This window comes from Calliphora vicina, chromosome 2, assembly GCF_958450345.1.
Source record: "Calliphora vicina chromosome 2, idCalVici1.1, whole genome shotgun sequence".
NCBI lineage: Eukaryota > Metazoa > Arthropoda > Insecta > Diptera > Calliphoridae > Calliphora > Calliphora vicina.
In genome coordinates, this window is record NC_088781.1 from 35,162,870 (window position 1) to 35,187,492 (window position 24,623).

Below are 24,623 nucleotides of genomic sequence, written 5' to 3' on the forward strand. Positions count from 1 at the left end.
TGACATTTATACAGGCAAACGTAAAACCGAACATCATTTATTACATTCCCTTATACAGAGGATATTAAGCTCTTATAACTTTAAAACAATTCATCTTTAAACGTAGACTTTCTTCTCACTAAAATAACTAAAGTCGAACTATAACTATAACACTTTTTCTTAAATTAACTTTAAATTATTTATTTTATTACCATTTTCCTTTTATAAAAATAATTTAGCTCATTATAACTGCTGAACTACTACAGCCCTTTAGCTACTTAACAAAACTACAAAACCATTAACACAAATGGTCATAAATCATTTAAGTAATTGTCGAAAAATACATAAAACCTTTAACGGTTTTAAGGTTTTACAAGATAATATAATTAACAGGATTTTGTTAGTTGTTATATTTACATAAATTATTTAGTGTTTTACAAAATTTTGTTTAACAGAAATTACAGCAAATTATTTGAATAAAGTTTTGAAAAATTTCAAAATTTTTGTTTCCCCTTTATTTTGGCTGGTACATATTTGTGGATTGCACAGAGGAAACAATTGGTAACAACAACTTTCACGGTTATTATGAACTTCAAATTATAGTTTGATGGTGTTTTGTTTTTGGTTTTTCTTCTTTTATGGTGGTAAAACAAACTTTTTGAGGTAATTTTAGGCGGTTTCTTTCGTGGCAAAGTTTTGTAAAAGGAGAGGAAAATTGTTAAATTATACCTTAAGAAAAGTTTAAGTGCAAAGCGTGTTTGAGAGTGTTGGTTGAAACTGTTACAGTTTGATTTTAGGAAATAATAGAAAATTGGAATTGTTGGTCATTAAAGTGTTTTTTTGAATTGCTAGGAAAATAAGGTAAATTTCTGTTGGGAATACAGGTGATTTTCATAATGATTTATATAGTTCAAAGAAAGTTGATTAGATTTTTGCAATCATATTTACATTTAAATTTCAAATATATAACAAATCATTAAGGCAAAGGTGATAAATTTGTTTTGATCATCGATTTTTAGCCAAAAAAACATGTTAAATCAGGAAATTTATAATGAAAAGCATGTTTATTTTCTAAACTTGGATGTTTCCGTCCACTATTTTGATATTTTTTATATTGTATGCTTTGGTTTTTTAGTTCAGTAGAAATATACATCGAAGTTAATTATACAAACATGTCTAAACATGGATTTTCTAATGTACAACATGTTTACTCTTTAAACTTCAATGTTTCTTTCCACTTTATATTTTGTATGCTTTGTTTTTTTCTTTCAGTTGTAAGCAACATCTAATTTTAGTGAGTAAACGTGTCCAAATAACAATTTTCTAATACAGAATATGATTATTAGAACATATTTATTCACTAAATTTCGACATTTCTTTCCTTTTTTTATTGTGTGTACTTTGATTTCTTTGTTCAGTAGAAAGAAACATCGAGGTTTAGTAAATAAAAATGTCTAAACAACGATTTTCTAATGTAAAACAGGTTCATTCACTAAATTTCGATATTTTTTCCACTTTTTATTGTGTATGCTAGGTAATTTCGTTCAGTGGAAATAAACATTCAAGTTTAGTAACTAAACATGTCTAAATAACGATTTTCTGAAGAATAACATGCTTTTTCATGCAATTTATATTTTGTATGCTTAGTTTTTTTCGTTCAGTTAAAAAGGAACATCTAAATTTAGTGAACAACCATGTTGAAATAACGATTTTGTAATGAAGAAGATGTTCATTCACTAAACTTCGATGTTTCTTTCCAGTTTTTATTTTGTATGCTAAGATTGTTTCGTTCAGTAAAAAGAAAAATTAATTGTTAGTGAATAAACATGTCCAAACAACGATTGTATAATAAAGAACATATTTATTCACTAAATTTCCAGTTTTCTTTCCAATTCCTATTGTGTATGCTTAGGTTATTTCCTTCAGTGGAAACAAACATCAAAGTTTCGTAAATAAACATATCTAAAAAGCGATTTTCTAATGTACAACATGTTTATTCTTTAAACTTTACACTTTGTATGCTTAGATTTTTTCTTTCAGTTGTATGAAACATCTAATTTTAATGAATAAACATGTCCAAATAATGATTTTCTAATGCAGAACATGTTTCTTTCCAGTTTTTATTTTGTATGCTAAGGTTTTTTCGTTCAGTAGAAAAAACAGCGATGCTTAGTGACGGATTTTTAACATTTTAACTCAGCTAAGAACTTAATTGTTTTTAATCATTACAAATTGAAAATATAAAACTGAATTATAATCCCCAAAATCATGTTTACAACAACATATTTGTTTTGTTCAATAAAACAGTGTTACTAAAATACCAAACAAAAATCTAACCTTTTCAAATGTAAGACTTGATGCCATAAATATTGACACCATAACAAAAATCCCAATAATATTTACAATATTACTCCATAACATTAACACTTTAATTTCAAATATATTTTACACAAACGCTGTTTGAAACGCGCATCATACTGTCATTAAATCATGACAAACTTCCAAGTGATGCCTCAATGTAAACTAGCCAGCCTCATCATATGACGCATAATAAATGTTAATAAAATCTAAACTACGATTAAGATGGACAGATATAAAATAGTCACAACAACAGCATTCAGTACAACTGAAATAGTAAACATATAATAAATATGGAAATTTTGAAAACAAGTTTTACACACACTCCAATCAAAAACCCCTTAAATATTTTTCTGTATTTATTTATTTTGTTTAAACTTTACCAAGAAGATAATAATAGCCAGCAAAATGCCTTTGGCCAGCAAATGTTGGTTTTTTTCTTAAGTTTTGTCTAAGTAAAAATAACTCAAGTTAAAATTGAAATTCAAAATTATGAATATTTTTCAAAAACCGGCAACTTGTTTTTTTTTAAATACATTCTTGTTGGCTTAAGAAATATAAAACATAAATTAAGTTTTAAACACCAGCTATTAATTTAGGCAACAAATACACATAAATTATTAAGATTAGACAATGAAATGACGAGGTGATTATTTGGTAGAGGCCTATGAAATTACATTTTTGACATTTGAATGGGTTTTAAAATTGGCTAAAGAAGTTTTTTTTTAAGCCAAATTGTAAAATAAAAAGTAATATTAAACTTTCATTAAAAAGCTTTATTTTTACTACTCGCAAGCTATTGTTGCAAAAACAATGGCTTTAATAGAAACATAAAATTCAAGGTTTTGGCATGAGAGTTTTGGTTCAACGACATGGTCAGTTAAAATTTTAAGGGGTTGAAGATTGAAATTTGTTCTTTTGGAATAACTGTGTACAGTGGATGATAGTGAAATTAACTAAGGTTATACAAGATATATTTTAACAGAAACCTAATTTTGGGAACCAATTTATTTGAACCTTAAATGTAGACGTTCTATCTCTGATAAATTGCATGAAAGCACTTTTTATTTTCAGCATTTAGTTTTAGGTAAGAGATAACAATTTTAGACTTTGAGGGCCTTGATTATGGCAAAAGTCAATAAATATGAATGTTATATCTGAAATCTTTAAAACTGTCATATTATTATATGACATTGACAGATTATTAATTATTATTGTGGGATGCTTAAGCATTAGTTCTATTAATAAGAATAGATCACAGATCTTCCAAAAACATCTAGTAGATAAATAATGGATCTATGCATATGAGATTAAGATAAAGCAGTACTCGTCTGTATTGATCTTTTAAAACGAATCAAATTAATTAACAACATTTGTCATATGAATCACTTCGCATAAGTTTGTTTCTTTGAGGAGAATTCCGCATTTGAAAACGTGCTGTTAGGGCAATGTAGAACTTTTAATAGTGATAGTCACAATAAGTATTCTACAATCAGTTGAATTCGTTGCGAGGTGTTTTATATCTCTTTCGATTTAAGTCCACAGTGAGCTATTTCACTTTCTAGTTGTCATTTCCATGTATGTGATCGCCAGCCATAACTTCATTTATTACCATGGAAATTCAAGTTAACTTTGAATCTACAGGTGATCTGTTGATGTCTGCTTAGCGTGTGTCAGATACATTGTGATGCTAGATCAGTGTTGGCTGTTATGATGATCATATTGTGCTTTGCATTGCTTACTGATCTGTTCGTTTCCATAATTGGACAATAGGTTTTTTCAAAATACTTTAAGAACTCCTTACATCGGTTAACAAATACCTGGAATGCCCTGAATTCGAGTCAATTTACAAAACTTAGATAAAAATGCACCTGTTGTAATTTGTAATATCTCACACTACAAAACCTGACAATGCCAGTTGTCATTATTTAACAGCGAAACCTATTTTGTACAAAAAAAAAAAAAACAATTCATCTAATAGACCAGAATTGTGACAATTAGAAGAGTATTGGTAAATATTAAAAATATTAGAAAAACATCATACAGGGTGGTTAACTATTTTTAGATAGGGCAATCGAGAATAAGAGACCGATTCTAACCAAATTCAATAGGCTTCGTCCTTGGGGCAATGGAAGAGCTTGTATCAAATTTTGTCAAATTATCTTTAAATTGGACATACGAATGTACGGACATCGCTTAATCGACTCAGAAAGTGATCCTGAGCAGGTTGGTATAGTTTAAGGTGGATGTTGGGCTAATATTTTTGCACGTTACAAACATCAGCACTGACCTAATATACCCTCCCCACTATGGTGGTGTAGGGTATAATAACTTTAAAGAATACAATAATAACAAAGTAATTTGTAGACGATTTCAGTATAAAGTGGAATTTTTCAGTCAAAAAAGTAGAGGACTTCGAAAAAAAGTGTGATGCTATCAATCAATTTCTAATGAATATTTTTGGATTTAATTTAAAGAACAAAGTTGATTTTGTTATTTTAACGTTTGATCGTTAAATAACGTTATTTTTATTAAATTTTTGTCATTTATTAGACAGAGATTATAATTTTGTGTCAGCCATTAATCTTAATCTTAAAAACAAACACTTCATTTCACTTGATTTCATGGGGATGTATTGATTTCATCATTCCGTTTGTAACACAACGACAAGATCCACAAAAGTATATATATTCTGGGTTCTTATGAAATTCTAAGACGATCTAGCTATGTCCGTCCATCTGTCTGTCTGTAGAAAACTCGATAAAAATTTCCACAAATACCCTCTGGTTTTAGTTGGTATTGAAAATAGCCAATATCGGTCCATGATTTCACCTAGTCCTTATACAAATGTCACCCTGGAATACTGTATATTGTCACATTATGATGGGTATACAATATTCGGCACAACCGAATATAACAGTCTTACTTGTTTTAATTAAAATTTAATTTTGTTTAAACAAAGTATTCATTAAAATAAACCAAAAAGAAATGTGTTACTATGTAAAAAAACAACCATAAAATCAAGCTTTTTAAATAAATAACAGCAATATATCAACAATTTAATATAACTACACCCAATAAAAGGAATTTAACCTGATTGGTAAACCAGTAACAATTTAATAATAAACCAATAAAATAAAGAACAATTTAATCACCCAAAAGCAATAATGACTCCTTAAAATTATAGCAAAACAAATGATTTATGAAACAAACTTGTAATAAAAAATATTCCAACAAAAAAACAAAACGTGTTTTTTCAAAGTGTCTGCTGATCTTTCTCTAAAATTGTTTTTTAATTAATTTAAAATAAATGTTTTTTTTAAATTTTAAAAGAAATTAATAATATTTATTTTCATAATATTTACAATTCAAATACGAAAATTACTTTCAAACACTTGAGTGATTGTGGTAAAAAAAACCAACATAACACTTCTTATTTAACAATGAAATTTTCAACTTTGTTTTCAATTTATTTGATTTCAATGGGAGCTGCCACACAAGTGTCATGCATAACTTTAATTCATTTATACTTCAGTAATTATGGAATAATTTTGAATTTTATTAAGAAGAAAAATATAAAAAAGCAAGGCAAGTGGATTAAGTGTCAAAGATAACACACTCTTTAAGTTAAATAAAGTTAATGAACTAGTTATAACAGACTACAAGAAACTGAAGAGAAAATAGCTTAAGTATTTTGATTTACTATTAATTTTAGGGTTATTCTACGTTATTTTAAAATTCTAATGAATATATGAATTTTTTTCAAGTTTGTGTCTGAAATCTTTTGTTTTCGTAGAGTCTTTTTCTCCACAAATCCAAATTTTGGCGGCATTTTTAAAATTTCCATAACTAAAACAAGTCTGCAAACTACACTACGACTCTTAATAAGTTTATTAAATTGTTTGTATTTTGTAGCTCAGTGTTATCTTATAAACCACACACAAAAGAAAATTGCAGAAAATTTATTTAATAAAACCAAAAAAAAATTAATTAAAACAAATTGTATTAATTAGTTAAAACTATAATATAAAAGACTAAAGAAAGAGAAAAGGTAAAAATTAAGTTATAAAAAGTTTATTAACCCACAAAAAGAAACAGTAAGTGAAAAAAAAACAGAAAAATAAAACACCAAGTTTATAATTTAACTAAATCGTTACTAACATAGTTTGAAACAGAAACATTAGCCAAAACTGGCCAATAAAATTGTGTTATATATTAATAATGTTTAGCCAAATTATCCACCTTTGTATTTAAAACATTTTATAAATAATTATTCATATAAAGCTTAAAGCGTCTTCAGCTCTTCACTACTCTTTACGAAACCTTTCTTTCAAGCAGTGACTAAATATATATGAAATCATCAGCTTAAGGAATTGATTTGCTAACACTCTTGTTTTTTAATATTTTATGGTGTTTTTTGTTTTATTTTGTATTTTTTTTAAATTTATTTAATCGTTTAAATTTTACTTTCATTAGCTTAGCTTTTAGTTGTTCAAATCTTTATCATTTTTGTACTCTTGACAGTAGGTGTAAAGAATGACTGTGAATGAAAACTTCAACTTTGGTTGTGTGTTATTTTTGTATGAATGAAAGTAACATTAGCTTAAGATAACAATCATAACAAAAGCTGACAAAGAAAGTTGTTAAATTATTAATTTTGTTATAGTTTGTTTTATTAAAGTTTCTTAACATTTATCTTTAATAATAAGAATCCATTGCTTTGATGTCTATTATCTTGTGATAAAACACTGTCAGTGAAGAGTCTTTGTTATTTTATTGTTGATTTTACCACAAAAGGTAAACGATTTGTGAATGAAATAACGGTTAAAGTTCTATATATGATCATGATTTTAGAGCTTGTCTACGAATTGTAAAGTATCTGTTTTTTTTGGTAAAAAATTAACAACAACCTAACTCTTTTATGGTAACTAATTTAAGTTTTAGTAGACTAAGTTAATAAATGTGTTAAATTGTGTTTTTATTGTAACCATTACAAACAAATCAAAAGTTTTAAGAGACAAACATGAAATATGAGAGTTATTTTATTTTTTTTTAAACAGGTATTTTTATATAAAATATATCAAAGTAAATTGAAATTTTTAGTTGATTCATAATTTCAAATTATTTCTAATTTCAATTTCATTTTAATGATCAAATGACCAAATGTTTCTTCTATATTCCTCTATTGTTACAAAACAAAACAGCTTTTTTGAAACAATGGAATATTGTAGAATAGAAATATTTCGCCTTTTTTAATTTCTAAAAAAATGTTATTGTTTATATCCCAGAAAAAAATAACATTTTGAGCTAGTAATTGTTTTCTTTGTTTAAATATGGGTATTTCCACTTAAATATGCTTCTTATTTGGTTAAATAAATTAAGTAAACTTAATAAATATTTAAAATTATTAAAGCGGATTAAGAAAAAACCCCAAAAATAGAATCGACAGCAGTCGATTTTGTTCAAAAGAGTCACCATTTTTTTTGAATGTGTTCCATTGGTTTCGATGTGCGAGAGATGGTTTATGTGGTTCAGGCCAAGAATTGGAGGCATGAAGATTATTGTCAAACTCAATAACAGTTTGCAAAATCAGTGGGAGCTACCCAGGCAACACTTTTAAAAGGTTTGCGAGCAGCAGGATTCATGCAAAAGCAGAGAAATTGGGTACCATACAAACTAAAGCCAAGAGACCTAGAATGACGATTTTATATGTCCGAATTGATATTCGAAGGCTACAAAAGAAAATAATTTTTGCACCGAATCATTACAATAACCCGAAGCATAAGTGATCGTATGTGATGCCCGGCCAACCAGCCGAATCAACACCAAAGCCAAATATCCATGGCGCTAAGGCAGTGGTGCCCGAAATCACAATTCCCTAGCACGCGTAATAGGTCAAGAAAATTCTGCTGACGTTACTTTGATACACATACACTATAAGCTTACTTGTGTGTATTCTTATAATGATCATGTGTTTGTTGCTTTGTTTTCATCTCAGAGAACAAAATCAAATCAAATTCTCCGCTGTTCTTATAATGATCATGTGTTTGTTGCTTTGATTTCATCTCACAGAACAAAATCAAATCAATTCTCCGCTGCTTTACCAACACAACCAAAAGCTTTGATGGTATGTGTTCGGGCACCACTGCGCTAAGGTAATGCTCTGTATTTGGTGGGATCAAATGGTTCTTATCTATTATGAGCAGCTTAAATCTGGCCACACCATCACAGGGAACTTGTACCGAACACAACTGATTGGTTTGAAACGAATATTGTCTGAAACACGACTAGAATATGCGGCCAGACATGATACTGTAATATTCGATCATGACAACACTCGGCCTCATGTTGCAATACCTATTAAAAACTACCTTTAGAATGAAGTGGTTGGAAAGTTTTGCCTCACCCACCTTATAGTCCAGACCTTGCCCTTGTCCGGAACGCTTCACTTTACTACTTTAAATTGTTACACAAGTCTAGCGATTGAGGTACAAGCTCACTTAAAACTATATCTTGGTATTGAAAGATGAATTTAAACGTTAGTTTGAAACTAGAACTCTTGGATATTGCTGAAAATACTAATATTTAAACTAGAGATACAGAACTAGACCAGTGAGGATGTACTTTAGGGTGCAAGAGCTACGGTTAATAAATGATGCTTTTTAAGCCCAATGGAACTAAAAAAATGGTTAACTGTCAAACAAATTGTCATGCTGCCCTAACTTTTAAACATTTATGATTGGAATACTCTGTCATAATGACGCTACCAATTTATCCAAATTTTCTTTGAAAATCAGACATCGATTCCAGCTGTTTTATCTGTTCTATCGCAAAATTGTATTCAGCGATGAGGATCATTTTTGGCTCAACTGGTTTGTTAATAAACAAAATTGCCGCATATGGAGTGAGACCATCCACAATAGACCCTCCGGACTACATTACAACCAGAAAAATGCACCGTGCAATTTACAAGCTGGTGGCATAATTTTTAACCTATATCTTCATTACTAAGTAATTAATATAGACAATATGGATACCTAATGATAGATATTTCAAAGACCTTTGCAATGACGTATATAAGACCATAGTAAGTTAGACCAATAATGGGTCAAAATTTGGGTTAAAAATATTTTTTAACCCGAATTTTTTTCACCAAAAGTTTTTTTTCGCTAAATTTAAAAAAAAAAACAAAAAAAATTTTTAAAATTTAAAAAAAAAAATGTTTAAATTTTAAAAAATTAAAAAAACAACTCGAAATTTTTTTTTTCCAATTTGGAAAAATAAATAAATATTGTTTAACTAAAAATATTTAAAATTTTTATTTTGAAGTATAATTTGGTGGAGGGTATATAAGATTCGGCACTGCCGAATTTAGCTCTCTTACTTGTTTGTGTTATTTTTTACAATTTCCAATTATATCGGGCTTAAAAAACAGCCTTTATAACTAAAACTAGTTACAAGTAATGACTTAAATAACTCATTTATAGAGAGGTCTCTCGAAAGTCATTTTCAGTAAACAAAATGTGCTCATGAATATGATAAGAAAATAAGCAGTTATATAAAATATAAGCAGATTATAAATAAGTCATTATACAACTACTTCTAAGTAATGCAGATGGTATGTAGTAGTCATTGAAAAGTATGTTATTTAGTTATTGCTGGATAGGTAGCTTCCACAGAACTATAAAGTAACAAATTGTAATAAATTTAAGTTAGCAACAGCTGAATATTACGGCAAACATTTGCAACTTTATTTAACTCCAGTTCGGAAGTGCTTCATTTGGATTTACAATGTGTTATACAAATGTTATAATTAAATATAATAATTTTAAAACAGTTGTAAAGCATTAAAGTGTTAATACTAATTGGATAATAAACTAATTGCAAACAAATCTATACAAAAAAAAACTGATTAATTTTGTAATATGTAAATTTGTCTTCCATATAGCACTAATTTCTCTAGCAATTTCTTCCACTTGGAAATGCATATTTACTGTCAAGTAAGTTTTTATCGCATATAAACTGCTAATAAGCATACTAACACTATAAATAATAATTATTATTAAAACTCATTAAACTACATATAAAAAAACAAAAAATTTCTTCCTGTTTTGCTGTAGAAAAACTAAAAACTTCAATAACTAATGTGTTAATAGTTCAAGTATTAATAGAAAAAAAAAACTACACAGATAAGAAGTCGAACTAAACCAACACAATAAATTTTAAATATTTATGAAAAAAAACAAGAAAATTTAAATGCATTTAAATTATTGAAAAGTATAGAAAAAATGCAGTTACTAAATCAAATAAGTAAACAAGCCAGCGCGAAAAAAAAGTTCAACAAGAAATAAAACGGACTAAAACTAAGAAATTGAAAAAAAAATGAAAGTGGAACACATGTCGATTACTTGTATTACGTGCTTGTAATTAGAAATTAAATTATAAGTGTTTTTGCTTACCTTATATTTATACATATTTTATAATGTGTGTTTTTTTAAAAAAAAACTTTATACCAGTATTAAGTACAAAAGTATTTAATTTGCATTTTATAAAAAGAAAAACTGAAAAACATTTATGTGTCTGCCTACTAGTACATACAGTATGAATATCTGTATGTGAAGTAGTTATGGAATGAATGGTCGTAGGTCTGCATAATTGTTTATGTTGTTTGTACTCTATTTATTTATATATTTAAAAAAAAAATATAAAGAAAATAAATAAACAAATGTATAAAACTATGTAATAATGTGCAACAGAATGTTTTGTAATACAAGAAAACTGAAATTGAAAGTTAAATATTTTTTTAAAAAATACAGAAAGTAAAAGTTTTCTTGGGCCAGTTTATACAAGGAAGTCTACTGCATGACTTTTTGTATGACGAAATCGTTTATTAGCTTTTATAGAATTGATACAATGACAGTAATTAACGAATTCCAATGATTTTGAATATGATACTTATTAAACGTTATTAATAATACCTATAGCAATTAGAAATTGTTGTGGTTAATTGAAAGTTTTTGCTTTTACACATGAAATTAAAATTAATGATAGGTTTCACATGATTGAATTAACTGTATTGGATGACAACATGTCTTTGAATAGTTTCATTAAAATCTAATAGAACATTAATTTCTTAAATGAAATTCGTAAATAACTCAAGTAAAAGATATCGTTTGGTTAGTGTGCAAACGTGATAACTCCCTTTTCACAAATTTTGCAGGATACACAAAACACATTACTTTTGTTCCTTTCATGATGATAAAATCCTTTATGTACCCTTATAGACAGTAAATGTCAATAATGTCTGACCACTTGGATGATTTAAATTTTACATCCAATGTAATCTAGCGTGAAGACAATTGTCACTTAAGTGTCTCTAAGACACTTTTCTATAGAAGAGGAGACACTTTTCTATAGAAGAGTGTCTTTAGTTGACACTTTTCTATAGAAGAGTGTCTTTAGGAGACACTTTTCTATAGAAGAGTGTCTTTAGGAGACACTTTTCTATAGAAGAGTGTCTTTAGGAGACACTTTTCTATAGAAGAGTGTCTTTAGGAGACACTTTTCTATAGAAGAGTGTCTTTAGGAGACACTATTCTATAGAAGAGTGTCTTTAGGAGACACTTTTCTGTAGAAGAGTGTCTTTAGGAGACACTTTTCTATAGAAGAGTGTCTTTAGGAGACACTTTAGGAGACACTTTTCTATAGAAGAGTGTCTTTAGGAGACACTTTTCTATAGAAGAGTGTCTTTAGGAGACACTCTTCTATAGAAGAGTGTCTCTAGGAGACACTTTTCTATAGAAGAGTGTCTTTAGGAGACACCTTTCTATAGAAGAGTGTCTCTAGGAGACACTTTTCTATAGAAGAGTGTCTCTAGGAGACACTTTTCTATAGAAGAGTGTCTTTAGGAGACACTTTTCTATAGAAGAGTGTCTTTAGGAGACACTTTTCTATAGAAGAGTGTCTTTAGGAGACACTTTTCTATAGAAGAGTGTCTTTAGGAGACACTTTTCTATAGAAGAGTGTCTTTAGGAGACACTTTTCTATAGAAGAGTGTCTTTAGGAGACACTTTTCTATAGAAGAGTGTCTTTAGGAGACACTTTTCTATAGAAGAGTGTCTTTAGGAGACACTTTTCTATAGAAGAGTGTCTTTAGGAGACACTTTTCTATAGAAGAGTGTCTTTAGGAGACACTTTTCTATAGAAGAGTGTCTTTAGGAGACACTTTTCTATAGAAGAGTGTCTTTAGGAGACACTTTTCTATAGAAGAGTGTCTTTAGGAGACACTTTTCTATAGAATAGTGTCTTTAGCAGACACTTTTTTACAGAATAGTGTCTTTAGGAGACACTTTTTTACAGAATAGTTTCGTTAGGAGACACTTATCTATAGAATAGTGTCTTTAGGAAACATTTTTCTATAGAATTGTGTCTTCAGGAGACACTTTTATATAGAAAGACACTTTTCTATAGAAGAGTGTCTTTAGGAGACACTTTTCTATAGAATAGTGTCTTTAGCAGACACTTTTTTACAGAATAGTGTCTTTAGGAGACACTTTTTTACAGAATAGTTTCGTTAGGAGACACTTATCTATAGAATAGTGTCTTTAGGAAACATTTTTCTATAGAATTGTGTCTTCAGGAGACACTTTTATATAGAAAGACACTTTTCTATAGAAGAGTGTCTTTAGGAGACACTTTTCTATAGAATAGTGTCTTTAGCAGACACTTTTTTACAGAATAGTGTCTTTAGGAGACACTTTTTTACAGAATAGTTTCGTTAGGAGACACTTATCTATAGAATAGTGTCTTTAGGAAACATTTTTCTATAGAATTGTGTCTTCAGGAGACACTTTTATATAGAAAGTGTCTTTAGGAGACACTTTTCTATAGAAGAGTGTCTTTAGGAGACACTTTTCTATAGAAGAGTGTCTTTAGGAGACACTTTTCTATAGAAGAGTGTCTTTAGGAGACACTTTTCTATAGAAGAGTATCTTTAGGAGACACTTTTCTATAGAAGAGTATCTTTAGGAGACACTTTTCTATAGAAGAGTGTCTTTAGGAGACACTTTTCTATAGAAGAGTGTCTTTAGGAGACACTTTTCTATAGAAGAGTGTCTTTAGGAGACACTTTTCTATAGAAGAGTGTCTTTAGGAGACACTTTTCTATAGAAGAGTGTCTTTAGGAGACACTTTTCTATAGAAGAGTGTCTTTAGGAGACACTTTTCTATAGAATACTGTCTTTAGGAGAAATTTTTCTATAGAAAAGTGTCTTTAGGAGACACTTTTCTATAGAATTGTGTCTTTAGGGGACACTTTTCTATAGAATTGTGTCTTTAGGGGACTCTTTTCTATATAATAGTGTCTTTAGGAAACACTTTTCTATATAATAGTGTCTTTAGGAGACACTTTTCTATATAATAGTGTCTTTAGGAGACACTTTTCTATATAATAGTGTCTTTAGGAGGCACTTTTTTACAGAATAGTTTCTTTATGAGACACTGTTCTACAGAATAGTTTCGTTAGGAGACACTTATCTATAGAATAGTGTCTTTAGGAAACATTTTTCTATAGAATTGTGTCTTCAGGAGACACTTTTATATAGAAAGTGTCTTTAGGAGACACTTTTCTATAGAATAGTGTCTTTAGGAGATACTTGTTAGTATGCAGTTATATAACTGATCATAAATAGGACATTATTCCATTACTTCTTAGTAATGTACAAGGTTTGTTAAAATCATTGAATAGAATGTTAATCGGTAATTGCAAATCATTACTAAAGTTCAAAGCTAGAAACAGTAAAATATTCAATTTCACTTTCGCTTTCACGCCTCCTTGATTTAGAGAAAACATAAGTATTATTTTTCTGCAGCACATAATTCTTAAAATAATTAATGGCTTCAAAGAGAAAAGTGAATAGAAATTGTCGGCCAAACCTTTAACACAACATTAGGAATAAATAAAAAACCATCAAAATAAATACAAAGAATGTATGGAATTTGTTTTTAGTTTTAAATGTTTAAAATTTCTTCTTAAAAAGAAGTAATTTATCAGCAACATTTATATTTAAGCGGAAACTCTATTATTTGTGAGTAATAAATTATAACAAACTCACATGAGGAAAGTGATATTCTGTCAAAATTTCTTTAAATGTTGATTTATATTTCCCACTATACAGTTTTGTTGGTGGTTGAAATTTAAAAAATATAAAAAAACTTGATACAATATTACTAAAATATTTCATGAAAAACTGAACGAAATTATATTATATTAAATTTTTAATTTTATTTAAAGTAATTTTAACATTTTTGTAAGAGTCACCGAAATTAGACATCACGCAGATATAATTAATATGTATATTTAAATGAAGTAAATTGTTCTAACAAAGTAAATGAACTGTGATCGCACCATTACGATCTTGCCACTATGGTTCTTCATGATCGATTTGGCACATTTTCAATATAAAAATTTCCCTGTAGGCCTATCGCTCCGTCAACAGCAGACGGACATAACTAGATCGTCTTAGAATTGTATAAGGACCCAGATTATATATACTTTTGAGGGTCTAAGACAAATAACAGAATGACAAAATCAATATACACCCCATCACTTTGGTGGTGGCTACAAAAATGTTTCGTTAAAAACATTTTTTCACCATGAATTTCAGAATAGCTGAAAATTAATTAATAAATTTTAAGAAAATTTTTGTAGTTTTTAATTTTTTAAGATATTTTTTATTTTTTTTTTAATTGGAAGTTTCTTTAAATCTTGAAATTATTGTAGAAAATACAATTTTCGAGTCTATAAAATTGGCATTTTGAAAATTTTTGTTTAAAATACCAAAAACTTAAAACAAATTGTTTCAACTTTCCCACAATATGTGCCAAAGTCCGAAAAATTCAAGCACTTGAACATTTTGTTGGAATTTGACTTGAATGCTAATATAATTATGTTTTAAACTTGAAAAAAAAATTGAAACAATTAAATATTTTTTAAACACAAAACATATGGCTTGAATTTATGTTTTCTTTTCATTGGAGAATGTTATTGATATAAAGTGTATTCAATTGCTGGACCATAATGCCAGGCTTAAATTACACTTTATTTAAACTTGAATTTTAGTAGAAATGCTGATTGAGGTCCCTTTAGAATTAAATTAAAATATTAATGCACACTTTGTTACAATAATATGCCTTAATTTGAGTTTATAATCGTAAATGTCTTCCGTAGCCTTAATTGTTTTGTTAATAATTTGTTTAATTGCAGAGAGTTTTGAAATTCCTTTTGATTGGTAAAAAAAACTTTCAAAATTATTAAGCCATGAAATGTATTTAAAAACACTTATTCAATAGATTATAGTACATGCAAAATTAAAGAGAACTAGGATTTGAACTTGAAACAAAATTAAATTTTTAATTTAAAAGAAAAAATGCCTATTAAAATAACAAATTTTCCACAGTTAATACACGCAGAGAAAATAGAGAAAATTTTAAGATTTTTAATAAGTTTTTTAACAATATTATAGTCACAGTTATTATTTATATAATTCTGGTAACTAGAATTGCACATGATTGTAGCAATCATATATGTGATTGCAGTAAATATGTACATGATGAAGGATTTACCATATTGTGTTTTTTCGGCATGAACATGATAGCCATAAACATATATTTATGTACTGCAATCATATATATGATTGAATCATGTGAATCTTAACTTTACCATGTTATTGTTACCACAATCATATAAAACATTACTGTGACTATAATATAGTTTACTTGTTGGCAGTCTATAGAAATGCTTTGAGCTTTGTAAAAATTATTCATTAAAGATAACATAATTATATACAAGTTTGTCATTCCGTTTGTAATTTCCACAATATAATTTTCCGACCCTATAAAGTATATATATTCTAGAACCTTATATATAGCGGAGTCAATTAAGCCATGTCCTTCTGTCTGTTGAAATCAATTTTCTAAAGACCCCAGATATCTTCGGAATCAAAATCTTCAATAATTCTGTCAGACATGCTTTCGAGAAGTTTCCTATTTCAAATCAGCAAAATCGGTAAACAAATGGCTGAGATATGAGGAAAAAACCCGGACAACCTCGTTTTTTGACCTACACGGCCGCAAAAGTGAGTAAACACCAGCGAATTTTTTGATTTTTTTATGTTCATGAAAATCATTATAGTCCGACTTGAATCTTTTTTTTCACAAAAGAATTTATTATTCAACCCATTCTCCAACAAACCGAAACGTTTAAATTTTAATCGATAGATAAATTTTAGAATTTTCATTATCTTAAACAAAATCATCCCAGTATGCAAAATGATTCGAAGTTATATCGAAAATGAATAATTTTTTCGTAAAATTTTATCGATATCGACTTCGATATAAAGTCGAGAATGTGCGTGTTTTCCTAAGTAGAGTGCAGAGCGATAAAGAGTCGAAAATAGTTTATTATTCTGATTCTAATTTTTATCGATATACTATACCTTTTTCGGTATTAAAAATGTTCTATAATAATTCGATTTCGATTAAATATATGAACAATTTCATATACTTTATACCATCGAGCAATTTCTTCTTGAAATAATGCATATTCAATACCTTTATTATTATCCAATAATGTTGCGTTAGATGTGTTTTCATTTTCAAATGCAATAAACTCTGCACATATTTCTGATGTTTGCTGATTTTGAAGATTCGAATTGTCAAAAACAACATCAATAATTGCCTGCACTTTTCTTTTATAACGTCTTCGATCAATTTTTCGAGTTAAACTATTGGTCAATTCACAAGGTCTCATATCATGTCATATTGTCATAATGTCCTAATATTTCACATTGGTTTTTATTGTTTTTCAAGTAAAAAATGTCCTAAAATAATAGTACTCTGTATGCTATGTTTATTTTGTTATCGTAACCAACCAGTAGAGACCTTCGCCGAATGCCTAAGTGTCGGTTAAGCCGAGCTGCCGAGTCGAGATATATTAAGACATTATGACAATGTGACTGATAAGAGACCTTGTGAATTGACCATATATTTTTATGAATATGTTATTGATAGAATAAGAAATAAAATTTTATTTTCTCACAAATTGACAAAAGAATAATATGTACATATGTATATGAATTTGTCAATTTGTGAAAAAATAAAATTTGACATTAAAAACTCGAACATTATTCGCCATTTCTATAAAATATTAAAATATGATATTCTAAAGAATGTAGATTGGATAGAACATCATAATAAATTCATATTTTCGATTTTAATTCGAAATAAGTTCGATAAAAAGAACTGACTCGAAATGTTGCATACTGGGATATAATTTTTGGTGTATACTTTTGAGGCTCACTGTATATCTGGATTACTAAGCCATTAATATAGACAATATGGATATCTAATGATAGACCTTTGCAACGACGTATATAAGACCATAGTAAGTTGGACCTACAATGGGTCAAAATCGGAAAATAAATATTTTTTAACCCGAATTTTTTTTTTCACCAAAAAAAATTAAAAAACAAAAAAAATAATTTAAAATTTAAAAAAAAAAATTAAATAACAATTCGAAAAATTTTTTTTTTACAAAAAATTAAAAAACAATTTTGGAAAAAAAATTAATTTTGTTTACCTAAAAATATTTAAAATTTGTATTTTGAAGTATAATTTGATGAAGGGTATATAAGATTCGGCACATCCGAATCTAGCTCTCTTACTTGTTTTTCCAATAAAATTTATTTGTGCGAATCTCAGCTTAGAATTAATTAATAAATTTTGAGCTTTTAAAAAATTACTGCCATTCGGTTTATAGATCTATTCCCAGCATCTAATCCCTTAACCTCCTTTATTCATAGGCTTTTATTTAAATAGAATTCATTCGTCGCTGAATTCATTTATGATTAAATTTTTGCATGATTAAATTTTTGTTAATTCAAATCTAATACAAATTGAATTAAGGGTCTCATTTTGTAAAACGAAACGTTTGGAAACGTAAGCAATTTGTATGAAGAATACGTTAATTTTGTTTAACGTTTGTCGTTTAGTTTTATAAAATTGGATCCTAAATTTGTTTTCTTCATTCAATTCTGTTTTTGTTTTATTATTAATCATTTACAAAATAAATTATTTTTCTAATAGATTTGAGGTTAAGAATAATTCAATCATTCAATACATTTTTAATGGATTTGAATTAAAGAAAATTTTAATGATTCAGTAAGGGGTTGATTCTATAAATAGAGAATTCGCAAAAGAATGAATTCTACAGATTTTAAAAAAAAAACATTTAATTTGATTTCTAAAATGGAATTAAGAATTCATATTGATTTTCAAATCAAAACAATTCTCAAAAATTGTTTGTGTCAAAAAAATTCAATGTTAGTAATACGCCCCATAATATAAATAAATGGAAAAGGGCGTTTTTCATATCTTTTTATATATAATCTAATATTTTTTTTGTTTATTAATTGGTTAATGAATTAATTCATTGAATTTAATAAACCATTTTTACCACTAATTTGTAATTGTTAACTGACGAATACATAATATTTCTCAACTGATTTACAAGATCCGTAAGTGTTTAATAAATCATTTCTTTTTTACTTTCTTTTATATAACAGCAAAATTAATATGTGTATTCCAAAATATTATAAAAAATGTTTTGAATTTTTATATTTTGTTTTTTTTTTTAATTTTCTTACCTGTATTGCTAATCACACAGAATAATCCAAATAACCATAATAAGGTGTTAAGATTTTGTAGTAAACCCATGTTGTCTGTCTGGTAATTTATTTATTTATTATGCTGATGATGAGTGGCAAAGTGTTGAAATCCCAAAAAAATTGTAATTTAGTTAGAAATAGTTTTGTGAAATAAAGTTCATGCGAATTGAAAAACAAAGGAAAATATATTCACACCACAAATTTTCCAAAATGCAACAACAATTAATGCAACTATTTTTTCAATTCTTTTTTTAAAACAAAAATTATTTGCTGTTATTTTTGTGAATTTATTTTTTTTTATTTAATATTTTTTCTCAAAAACACAATAATGCACTTTATGATTTTATTTGCACGTTGAATTAAAAACAAAAAAAAATTGCAACAAGAAATATTTTTTTTTTATTATTATTTATTCGTTATAGTTGTTGCACTGATTTTCTTCTGGCTTTATTTCTTTTTTAATTTTTTTTTGTTTTGTTTCTTTTTTACTAGCTTGCTACGAAATGTGGTAGTTATGTTGTAATAAGTCGTTGTTGTTATTATTATTTTTGCTGTATAGAGTAGCAGAAGTAAAGTAAGTTGCAGCAATCGATTTACAACAAGATTTTCTTATTTTGTCTGTGTATAGAGTTTCCCAGTAAGTGGATTTAATATAGAGTTAAAAGTTGTTGATAGTGAATGAAAAACGATGTTGTCTATAATGCACTCAAACTTTTTGTTAAACGCACTCCAAACTGAAACTGTTCAGGCAACAGCATGAAAACAACAACATCAAATGGTAACAGAAATAATGTTGCACAAATGAAAAATCAATGACGCTGATGTCTGGAGATTTAGATTTTGTAGCAAGTGTAACAAACAGCACAGACACTACTCGTTGAGTTGAAGAAAACACGTTAGATGTTCAAAATAATAGAAAAACAAAATCGTTAAATTTCAAAACAAAAACACAGAAAATAAACATTAAAAGAAAATTGTTGATAAAGAGGGGAAAATTTTCCACGCGAGTTTTTTTTTAGTTTCAGTTTCTATTTTATTTTATTTTTTTTTTGTTGCACAGTCAAAGAAACTGCAGTACTTCTTTCAAATGAAATGTTTTGCAAAAGAAATGAAAAAAAAATAGTTTAAAATAAAAAGATGTTTAAAAACTGTTTTAAGTGCAGCATTTAAATTACAAACACTTTCTTTTTATTATTTCTTAAATATTTGTTTTAAGAAAAAGTTCGTTTTAATTTATTTTAATACGTTACAAGTCCACATTTTTTTTGATCAAATTTTTTTTTTTGTTAAATATATTTATATTTTTTACATTTATCGCCTATTTTTTTATATATAGTTGTATATTCCAAACCAAATTATTTTATTTTATTAATTTTTGTTGAATTTTTTTGTATCTACCGCTTTTGCGTGCTTTGCGCACGAGCACTTTTCTTAAACTGTTTGTTTGTCACTTCGAATGTCTTAAGTGGAACCTAAAAAATACGATTTTTTAGCTTTCAAGTGCGCAGAAATTATACAAAATCCACTTTATAGCCATATAAAAGCCAACCACCACCACTACTATGAATACTATCAAGCTTAACAGACACCACATTCGTACGTGCTGGTTGCCCACTCATACAAACTTAAAGAATCAGCTGCTTGAATCTACCACTTCACATAGATACTTTTATAGATAGTCTTAATTATAATAGTGAGTTGCATTTAAAACTTTGGTTTTTGTTTTGTGTCTGTGTTTGTGCTTGTGTTTTGTTTAGTAAAAGCCAAGTTTCCAAAACTGTAGCCAAGTTTTGCAGAGTAACCAGCTTTAAGTTCTCTTAAGACAGACGTCTGCACACAAGATAATCTCTAAAGCTCTAAAGAAGATCATTATTATATGAAATTTATTACAGCAGTCATGGCGGTAACTTTTTGAATTTCAAATTTAGGAAGAGCTAAACTATTTTTGAATGAAGTATTGTTAGAAATAATCGAATTAGGCCGGGTAACTTATCAATATTTTAAACATAGCTAAGGCTTACTTAATCAATGTTTAAATATATTTTTTGTATGGAAAAAATTTATTTAAACATTGATTAAGTCTTAACTATGTTTAAAATTTTAATAAGTTACCCGGCCTTAGTGCAGGTTAATTTAAAGTCACATGTCAATAGGAGACATGTACACACGCAGAAAATATAATATGGTTACTGTAAACAAGTCTGTGTTTGTGACAACCATTTATATGATGAAGAACTTACCATATTATGTTGTTCTCGGCTTATGGATATCAAAATCTGAGAACAACATATTATGATAAAATTATTCATCATAAATATGGTTGTCACAAAAATATAATTGTTTACTGTAACCATATATATGTATGATACAATCTTGTGAATCGTAAATTAACAATATTATGGTTGCCACAATCATATAAATAGTTACTCTGACTATAAAATTGTTAACAAACTTGTAACAACATTGAAATGGATACAGTAAACATGCATGATTAATAATGTCTGCTTAAAGCTTAATTTCAAAGTATTTTTTATAAGAGGTAATATTTTTGGGGAAAAAGCCATTCAGTATAAATTTAATGATAGATATTAGTTTATTATAGTAGGTATTCAAAAAGTTTGGAAGTTTTGACATCCGCTAATTGCATTTTAAATTCGCTATTAATATTCATTCGAAAATATTCAAAACCTTGAGTAGTTTTACCAACAGAACCCTGAGAACAAACTTTTTTTTTTTGATTATGCGTTTGTTCTGATGTTTGCAATACTCAAAACTAATGGTTTATTACACTCTTTCAAGAATATAAATAAACCTTGTTATAACCTTCCAAGATTATTTAAAGCTCTGCTATGAATGTTTGTCTAAATACGACAACGATTTAAAAACCATTTGTTAAACCAGAATTTTTATATAGGATATTATTATAGACTTCTAAGAGAATAATAGCCAGACACATTACATTACTTCATCTATGAAGCGCCCTTTCCGAAGTACATGAAATAATTGCTTTTTTCTTATGTTCTTCAAAAAACGTGTAAAATTTTTACTGGGTTGGTAATATGAGACATTTAACTATTCCTAATCCTTAAATATTGTTACGAAATTGCACTTTCAATTTGAATTTGACGGTTTTAACGTCTGATTTCCACAACCACCATCTTTTGTATATATTGTCATAAGTGAATACTTCTACTTATTAGCACATTAAGGCTGATGAATGCGCCAGAAATAGAACATTCTAGTTTTGTCCGTTAGATAATTCATTCAAACTTCCAGAAGATGGCACTCTATATACAAATAATAACAGCAAGTTGCAATCAGTCAGTTTATCAAAGGCGCTGTTAGATTTAACATCAACTGTATTGCCAGTGTGTTTTTAAAGTGTGTGTATTAGGGTGGGTCGATTTTTTTTCACGAAAAATCGTATAGCAGAAACGCATTCTACGGAAAATTCTAAGAAAGATTCCCCAAAAAACCATAGGTCTAAAATCAAATCATATCTTGCACATTTCGTCTTTTATCCAATGATATTTCAGTATATATAGTTTTTTATCACTAACGTGCGAATCGGGTTATTGCACTGAATATACTAGGAGATCCACATTGTAACATAAGGGACAATAATCAATAATTGGATTCTGGATGGTAATGAAGTTTAAACGGATGGCCCAAAGAAGGAATTTGACAGGTAGTTGTATTTTCTGTCAAAAGTTAGGTATTAGGCATAGTTCCAGATTAAGTGACACATTTAGCATATTTCTGGCTGAATTATTCGCAGTGGCTTAAACAATTATATCTATGCGATCAATATACAAGAGATATCACAATCTGCCACACCATAAAGACGCTATATAACAGGAATATTAGATCTAAGATGATCAGCCGATGTCGTAGAGAGCAGCATGTTCCAAACGAACAATTCGCATTGAATGCTATGCTGGGTACCAGGTCACAATAATATACAAGGCAATGAAATTGCTGACGAATTAGCATGTGGAGAGCAAATATGGATATGAACACCGTGTATATCCTGGACTTGTCTTTGTATTGGACAGATGGATGGATATATTTTAGGATTTTCATTATCTTAAAAAAAACAAATAAGAGAGCTATATTCGGCTGTGCCGAATCTTATATACCCTTCACCAAATTATACTTTAAAATAAAAATTTTAAATATTTTTAGGTAAACAAAATTTAATTTTTTTCCAGTTGTTTTTTCGAAATTGTTTTTTAATTTTTTTTTAAATTTTAAAATTTTTTTTTTAAATTTATAATTTTTTTTTTAATTTTAAAAAAAATTTTTTTTAGTTTTAAAAATTTTTTTTTAATATTTAGTGAAAAAAAAATTTGGTGAAAAAAAATCCGATTTTCCGATTTTGACCCATTGTAGGTCCTAACTATGGTCTATATTACTTACTATAGTCTTATATACGTCGTTGCACAGGTCTTTGAAATATCTATCATTAGATATCCATGTTGTCTATATTAATGATTTAGTAATCCAGATATGGGTCAAAAATAGGTCAAAAATCGAGGTTGTCCTGGTTTTTTCCTTATATCCGGAAGAATTTCGGAGGTATTGATGTAAGTTATTTGGGGGCTTCAGAAAGTTGATTTCAACACACAGACGGACATACGGACATGGCTATATCGACTCCGCTATCTATAACGATTCAGAATATATATACTTTGTGGGGTCGCAATTGAAAAATTTAGAAATTACAAACGGAATGACAAACTTATTTATACCCTTGCCACTCATGGTGAAGGGTATAAAAACAAAAAAAAAATTGTTGATGTTTACGTACTTTTGAGGCTCTTGTATATAGAAATATACATAAATAATAAATTCAAAATCGATTTTTCGCCAAAAAAATGTTTTTACCAAAAAAGTCCGTGACTTTTTGAACAAAATACAGATTTTTGAATAAACAATTATTTTAATTTTAAATATAGTCTATTTTGAGCTCCAACGTTTCTCCAATTTTGTTATCCCTTCCAAAAAATAAGATTTTTCGAGGTCAACAAAATATGATTTTTTTTTTGAGATGATTTCATCGTTGCAATCAAATCACTTTCCGCCAAGATATTTCTTCATGTTTCGAAACATGAAATAGTCACTTAGGGCTAAACCAGGTGAAAAGGTCAGAAGATGGAGCATTTCGTAGACTAATTAATAAATTTTTGCCATGGAAACTGCAGATGTGTGTACCCTTTTGTAAACCCGATTGTGAGCAAACACGGCAGCCATCTTGCGGAAAGCTTTCTCATACCCAAGTGATCAGTCAAAATTTAAACCACTGAGCCATGTGAGATGCCTATGACTTCCACAATCTCTCACACTTTCAATCTCCGATCGGCCAGCACCATATCGTGATTTTTTCAATTGTTTCGGGTTTAGAGACCTCATCCACTTTTCTACCATTGAAATTTATGGTGCAGAGTTCCCATAGTATGTCTCAAGCTTAGCCGTTATTTAAGTGATGGTTTTTTTCGGAAAACATAATGCTTAATGAGCAGACGAAATTTACTTTATTCCAGATTTAAACTTTCCTAATTG

At 28.2% G+C, this 24,623-nt stretch overlaps 1 protein-coding gene across 1 annotated transcript in view; it reads right to left on the minus strand.

Annotated features, from left to right (window-relative positions):
* Nucleotides 1-20,596, minus strand: part of LOC135951528 (uncharacterized) — a 224,011-nt gene extending 203,415 nt beyond the window's left edge. The window contains exon 1 of the mRNA XM_065501193.1: nucleotides 19,041-20,596. Coding sequence (XP_065357265.1) covers nucleotides 19,041-19,110 — 70 coding nt within the window. The 5' untranslated portion in view covers nucleotides 19,111-20,596. The remainder of the gene's footprint in view (nucleotides 1-19,040) is intronic.
* Between the last annotated feature and the right edge of the window lie 4,027 nt (nucleotides 20,597-24,623).